Source organism: Montipora foliosa, chromosome 3, assembly GCF_036669935.1.
Source record: "Montipora foliosa isolate CH-2021 chromosome 3, ASM3666993v2, whole genome shotgun sequence".
Classification (NCBI taxonomy): Eukaryota; Metazoa; Cnidaria; class Anthozoa; order Scleractinia; family Acroporidae; genus Montipora; species Montipora foliosa.
The window spans coordinates 49,050,029-49,057,528 of record NC_090871.1 but is presented as its reverse complement, the minus strand read 5'-3'; the positions used below and the strand labels follow the sequence as shown (position 1 = coordinate 49,057,528).

At 38.7% G+C, this 7,500-nt stretch overlaps 1 protein-coding gene and 1 long non-coding RNA gene across 3 annotated transcripts in view; one reads left to right on the top strand and one right to left on the bottom strand.

Moving 5' to 3' along the window:
• LOC137997560 (furin-like) overlaps positions 1–6,095 on the top strand; it is a 44,300-nt gene extending 38,205 nt beyond the window's left edge. Inside the window, exons 14-17 of one of the 2 annotated variants that reach the window (XM_068843631.1) lie at positions 1,137–1,166; positions 2,142–2,222; positions 4,335–4,434; positions 5,054–6,095. In XM_068843631.1, coding sequence (XP_068699732.1) covers positions 1,137–1,166; positions 2,142–2,222; positions 4,335–4,434; positions 5,054–5,138 — 296 coding nt within the window. In that variant the 3' untranslated portion in view covers positions 5,139–6,095. The remainder of the gene's footprint in view (positions 1–1,136; positions 1,167–2,141; positions 2,223–4,334; positions 4,435–5,053) is intronic. The other variant, XM_068843632.1, reaches the window with a different exon arrangement.
• LOC137997574 (uncharacterized) overlaps positions 1–7,500 on the bottom strand; it is a 339,842-nt gene that overhangs the window by 170,390 nt on the left and 161,952 nt on the right. The window lies entirely within an intron of this gene.

Here is a 7,500-nt window from a genome sequence, read left to right as displayed (position 1 = left end):
CTTGCCTGTCACTCCCCTGCTAAGTGGTGTCTTTGTGCATAGAGTCTTCTGTGCGTATTTTGTTAGGTTTAAGAGGGCAGGGGTAATGCGTAGATTTCTCTGGTGCACACAGGAGAACATTTGAATTATTAACCTGCAATGGCGTCGAAAGTCATTGTAACGTGAATGGCGTTTTAGTACATCTTTAAACAAAATATACACTTATGGAGCTCAAGAATGGAACGTCAATTGGATGAACAAGACAGGCGGTGAAAAGGAAGTATATGGTATCTTTAAAGCGACGAGTAATGGTCTTCGACACGAATTTAGTCAGTACCAATATTTTATTGATCCAGTTGGGAACAAAAGTTGCAAAACTCGCCACACGTTGGTTTCCTTTCTTTCATTTTCCTGCAATTTGACTAGTTACCTTAAACAAGCCTTGAAATCTGATTGGTTGTTTTGTTTTAGTGGTCCATTCTCATCGGCTGGGAAAACGGTGGGATTTAGAGCAAAAAATAGTGCGATTTGGGAATAAAGCGCGTTGCTGAGAGCCAATCAGATTGCAAGGATCACCAGTGATTTCTAAATGGAAGTAATAAAACCATTTACGCCTCCTTTGTCAGTCTTCAAATGCAAAGTTGCCCTTCCTTTCAAACATGTAACTTATCTCTTCTTCTTTTCTCAGAAATTGTATTTTTTATGATTAATTGGTGAGAGGACTTAATGTCGTGTAATTTGGTCTGTAATCATACTCTTGATACACAAATCGGACTCCCGCTGCGCGGTCGTCTGATTTTGTTATCACTCGTATGATTACAGACCGAATTGGACTCCACTCAGCCCTATTAATATTAGCGAGGGTTTCGTACTGTAATAAGACAGAAATATATCGAAAAACATTTCAGCAGATCAAAAAGTGAGGCTAAGTGACAAATTTTATCTTTGATTAGAGTGTTAACAAACTTTCACCCTTATCTAAACCGTAAGATGTGAATTAAAAAAAGACAAAAAAAAAATATGTGGATGCTTTTCATGCGCCGTGGGATGTTCAGCAGCAATAATCAGTCGTTCTTAGTACAAATTAAAATGAATATGCCTCCAAGTGCAAACGGATGAGATAATTAAACTTCCTCAAACATTTGTTCTTATTTTAGTTGAGAACCTTTACACAGAAACAGTCCAAGGTCAGTTGTTTGTAGTATTATTAAGGCAAAGTGAATTTTTATATAGCGGTTTATTTTCATTCACGCTTTGAGCCAATGGAAAATGATGCTTGTTGATGTATGGAGAAAAACAATGGTGATTGATTTCATTTGAAACAAAAAATGCTCGTTCCTCGTGAAATGTTTACTCATATAAGCACACGGGCTTTTTTGAGAACACGCGAGATGTGCGAAAAGCACAAACGGTTCGTGTTTCTCTAGGGACGTCTCTCGTGTTCCTAAAAGAGCTCGCGTGCTTCTAGCAGTCAAAAGTGCAGTCAGCACATGTTTTAGTTTCTCTATTACTGGTCCTAGTGAAGTAGTTTCTTAAGACGGAATTAGGCCATGGAGGCATTTAAATGCTAGTATACACTTGTGCATTTGTCTAAGCCCACCTCAATACCTGAGGAGCCTCTTCAGAACTCTCTCTATTTGGAAATAGTACGAGCTGTTCTATTTTGCATCTTTTGAAAGCGTTGGCTAATTTCCCTTTGAAAGTTTGCGACCCTCGCATATCGATGTTCTTGGTTAACGTTAGCTTGCTTTAATTTTGGGTCGTTATTCGTCAACTTACTTTCACTTTTTTGTTGACCATTTATGTTTCTATCACGGGTTTAGCTGGTGCCTGGTTTTTTTTCGGCGCGTTGAAATCCGTGACTTACTAGTTTCGATCAGAAGAAGTAAATTCGGCAAACGTTGCTAACCAACAAAATTTTTAAGCTTCCGCGTATATTATTGTTGTGGCGTGGGTAAGTCAGTTTGGTATTCTCTCAAGCAGGAAGTTGAGGCTGTATTCTCTTTCCAGAGTAGCAGTAAAAAGGGTAAAGGGGTCTAACATTTGGAGGCACTCCAGCTCGGTTGCACGACAACAGCAGACCTTTTTTTCATATTATTCTGCGAAGCCATAGTTGTTCGCCACAGTCCTCAATTGACTTGTTTCTTTTCTTGCTATACAAGGGATACGCTCTGACTCGACTGTCTTCACTGACGTCAATGTCATTGCACAAAGAGAATATTCACCTCCAAGGAGATCTTCAGGTGAGAATTAAGGCTACTGTGCAACCTTCTTCTCCAATTACTACTACTCAGTTATTTCTTTTGCTTTTTTCAGCAAAACTATCTCAGCTTGAGATCGTTTACAGAAACTTGTCATCAGTATAAACGCATCACAAAAAAAACGACTACCAACGGTTAACAAAACAATTTTGGTTTCGATGGTGCACCCCTTAACTCATTTTTCCATACGCGATTATTACCAACGCAACGAACAACATTTAAGCAAATGAGTTTGTCAAAAAATGGTGCCAAATTTACTCAACTGCAAGCGCAAATAAAAGTATACTTTACGTAAGTTAATTTACGTTTTACCACTCCGGTTGTTGAGGGTCACACAGCAGCGTGGATCTATGTACAGTGCTTCGTTTTCAAGGACAGACTGCAACACCAGAAACTCCGTGTCCTCAGCTCTCTTTGCAAATAGTGTGTGGGTTGTTTACGTCCATAGAATTTTATTGGATGTGATTGGCACACGAGGCTTCCACGAGACACAATAGCGCTACGCTTGCGTTGCACATGTGTGTACATTTCTTTGCGAATAAGAAAATTCAAAGCCAGCGCATCCGAGCGGGTGAAAGGCACGGACCATTTATGCGTGAAATAAACGTCTGCTTTAAAACGTGTGTTTCAACTTACGAGATTACTTCCACTTGTTCTATTATTATTGAGGGAGAGACAATTTGCTGGGAAGGTTTTTTCGATGGCACGACATTAACTTCATCTTGGTTCATTTTGGGGTTAGTTTTACCACTAGTTTTACCTGAAACCAGGGTTACCGCAAAATAGAAAAAAAATTTCTGTTAATGCTCTTTTTCGGTATTTCTCGGGTACGTCTTTTGAACAGAAGGAAGGGGTGGATGTGCAATTCAACTTTGGCTTCACTCATAATACTCCGTCCTTTGTATTGATTTGTGTATTTTTAAATTCTCTTCTTCTTTTGCGTCAACATATCCTGATAAACGCGAGCGCGTGAATGTGTGTGTATGTGAACGTTATCAAATGTTGCCATATTTTATCCTTTGCTTTCAATATTTCATTTAAGCCCGATTCACACGGTACCGGACGAATGTTCTACCGATTGAAACATTTGACCGGTCATGTTGTTCGCACGGAACCGTGCAATAACGAACCGTGTTAAAGTTTAATTTTTGCCATGTAGTGTTTTTACCATCTGTTCATGCACAGAGCGCTACTTTACGAAATCCAAAATGGCGTCAAGAAAGAGAAAGACCAACGATATTAGCTCAGTTACTGCGCATCCATGCAACCATTCCTTTGCCGTGCAAAAATTTAGACGGTCAAGGTGTTCACAGGGCGCTGGTTAAATTTTCGACAGTACCGCCTAAAAATTCGTCGCCGATTTGGGCGTTCAATTTTTTGAACAGCAAGGCGTCTAGATTTTTGTACGTTTTGCGTGGTTCCATGTGAACGGAACCCCTAAATGCACAAATTTTCCACCGGTAGAAAATTCGCACGGTACCGTGTGAATCGGGCCTTAATGTTTGTGTTTTTGTTTTTTCGCCCACTGTCGGTGTCAGGACTCGCGACATTTACACTTCGTCACAACTCAAGGGGAAAAATCTAATTCTTAACCGTCGAAGTTGGTTACAACAGTTTTAAAATAAATACAAATTTGCTTACCGCCTCGCTCCCAATTTCTCCATAGAACTTGAAAGTTGATAATGTTTTGCTGATAATCCATACAGGCGCCCGCGAAACGGCTTTAACATCTGCTTTGTCTTCTGTTTGATTTTGTTGAACGATGTTGAAGGCCAGGGGTGGCAAAAGGTTCAATACTTGCCACACGTTCATCGGAACTGCATCCACTACTTCATTGGGCGACTGATGATTGGGCATGCGCATACCAAGCACTGTAGTTTGATGGTGGAAAAGGTCTTCAATTTCATTCAGCTTCACGAGAACTCAAGAAGTGTTTTGTTATGATGGAAGTGACATAGAAATATAACTGCCTTTTAGTAAAAAATAATTATAAGAAACGAATCGCCTTTTTATTTCGTCAAACGAAGTTTTGGTATTGTTTACTTTGGTTTTAATTCTTCCATTTACGTTTTTCTGTGTTTTGTACTTATACAGAGGCTCCTTTGATCTGGATTATAATCACCGTTGTCGTCGTTTTCTTGGCTTTGGCGGTTACAGCTGCCTACTTTAGGTACAAGTATTATCGTCAACGAAGGTAAACAACTTTAAAGTGCTTGTGTTTTGGGTTTTTGCGTGGAAGGCGGATAGTTGTTTTAATCTTGCTTTTTATCGTATGTATATTGCGCCGTGAAAATACGGTTTACAGTTTTCACTAGAACCGCACCCTTTGAAGTTCACCGATATGCTTCGGAAGTCTCGGTCCAAGCTGAGTTGTCATGTCATTTTTAGAAAGGATCAACAATTCAAGCTCTTAAAGTCAGTGGTTGTTCGTCACATTCGAGGTAGTTATTCTCTCTTTCCGTTACGGAATAAGTGACATGTTTCTTTCAGAAAAAAAAAACCTGTTTTCATCTGTTGTGATGTGCTTTGTCGACTTGTACCTAGACTCCGTTTTGGCCCAGGGAAAGTATTCACTTCCAAAGGGCGTGGCCTAAACGGCAAGATTTCAATATAAAGTTGCGAAGGAGTGTCAAACAACAGTTTATTTTTACCCTTTGCTGACTCGAGTGATTGTCAGTGCTCCCAGTCTAATATAATAATTGAACATCTTGTCCATAGTAATCGGCTGTGTGAGAGAGAAAATAATAAGAACACGTGTTTTGTGTGCATGAGATTATAAATTGTTTTGTGTTCTTCTTCTTCTTCTTTATCAGTTTAGGTCGTCCCGAGAATTCCTTAAATGTCGATTGTGAAAAGGAAGGCTTCATACTTGAAAAGCGTCAAGTAACCATGGAATAGAACTATTGAGGTAGTATGTTGTATAGGGACTGATGATGATAACGATACTTCCTCCGTGTTTGCATTTTGTGACTGAAGAGAATGATCAAGGTGTCCTCAACAGTTTGTATAACTTTCCGCTGGAAATAAAAATCCGAGAGGTTAAAGGGGCTATGTCACCGAGCAACATGATGTAACTTCATGGCACTCAAAATGCCCAAAAAGTAGAATCAAACATTGCAATAACCACTTAAAACTGTTGAACAACATAAAAGAAATACAGCAAAAGGAAAGAGAAGCATGGATGGACATAAATGTGCATGATTGAAACGGATTACGTTTGGGTAACCTTGAGAATTTTATGGCAAATCCCTAGATAAAGGTCGTTTTTGCCCAGAATCGTCTTGTTTGTGATGCAGCGATAAGTTTATCAGTAAAGGAATTCCTCATTACAATTTTCGAATTTTAAACTCGTGATGAACTAAAGATTTCCCCGAAACACCCCAAAAGAAAGTGACATAGCCTCTTTCATGAGCTAAGGGTGGGTTCATCTTTGTGCATTGAGAGTATATGTATTTAAGTATATTTTGTACTGTTAAGGGTTTTTTTTAACGCAGTTGAGAGTATTTATTATATGGTTATGAGGGCATCTGAACTATTTGAAAATGCCTTTAAGAATTCTTATAAATTGAAATTATGTAGCACAAATTACCAAAGACAAGCTTGCAAACAAATGCGTTCTGAAGGGTAAAGAGCTTTCTTTACCGAAGACATTTTGAAGAGAAGAGTTGAAAAGTATTTATGAAAATGAGGTTTTGATGAAAAGAGCACTGTTAGCTAACGTGATTTCATATTTAGTTTGTTTAACTTATGAATTTATCGGTGCTAGACCTATTTATAATCTGTAAAAGACTGCTATTTCATATATTTTGAGTTTCTTATGAAGAAATGAGATAAATAAAAAGGAAACGAAGTGGACCATATGCGTTTGGCATTGACTCACGTGCATTGTATTAAACTCTTAAGTGCGTGGGTATGTGACTGATTTATCTCCATAACATGCTAACGGTTATATCCATTTGAGGGTGTTTTAGAACGTGAGGTAATATTTTAAGCCAACTCTTTCTTCGTGCCTCGCAAGGTATTGAAAGCAATCAGATGCCCGGTCGGTTTTATCATTTTGCAGCACAGTCTCTCCAACGAGCCATTATTTAAGCTTTAAAATGAGATGTAGGCCACTTTCAAAAATACCATACTGAATACTCTTTGTTTGCCATCCAAATTTTTGCATAAGCATTGTTTTTATTTTCTCTTGGGGCTTTCCAAGTCCCAAGAGAAACTGGAAAAAATGCTTAAGCAACATTTTGGACGGCAAAGAAAGAATATTATGGTATTTTTGGAAGTAGCCTATTCTAAGCCACATTGCTAGAAACAATTAAGTCCAGAAAGGTTAATTAGTTTCGTAGGTCTTTGAGGACCCATGTTTTCAACCGAACGTAAATGAGATAAATAACCCGGTAGCTCTGCTTTTAGACTTCTCTAAATCTATATATTCTATTATTATAGAACGAGCACGCAGTATGGGTGGCAATAGGACATTTTGCATGAGGACGCCGTTTGACTGCAAGAACCATAATTGTGTTACTTTTACCCCGCTGGGAATATAAAATTTAAATAAGAAAAGAAAAACAAACTGAATTCTAGACTGGTAGTTGTAGTCAAATAACGTTATCATGAAAGTTGCCTATTGGTACCAACTCCCCCGGCGTGTTTTAATAGTGTCCAGTCGATTTTTGTCCTCGGTGATCCGATGTCTCAATCGACGTAGTGACCAGTGTATATATTTGTCAAGAAGCTGCAGTTCACCCGGAAGTCCCGTGTTTTCAGCCTTTCTATAAAAATAGCTCAACTTTTTTCTACCGATGGTCGAGGAACAAAGAACAAACACTTAGGAAGACATCGATTGGTACTCTGTCTGTACAAAATACAATCCGGGATTGTTTTTATTGACAGCCCTAATTTTTTTTCCCTTTAAAAACGTCACTACACGTCGAAGCAAACTGAAAACGCGTTATCGCGCTCTTTCGTTATTATTATATAGTCCTTTTGCAGGCGAATTTAAGTATTTTGAAATGTAAATAGTGTCCTTACTATCCCGGAATGACCAGAAAAGAGCAGCGTAAAAATGAGAGAAAGTTGAAAATTGTAGGTAGTTTTTAGGTTACTTCATCGCCACCATTTTTTGGACGAAAACAAACGATCTCTCATTAGGTCCTTTTGTTCGTCCAACTTGTACATTAACCATTGTTGTCTATGCCTCGAGAGACTGGTTGCAAACCACCAAAGTGGGAGTTCACGGCCGTGTTTTCACGAGCGGTTTTTC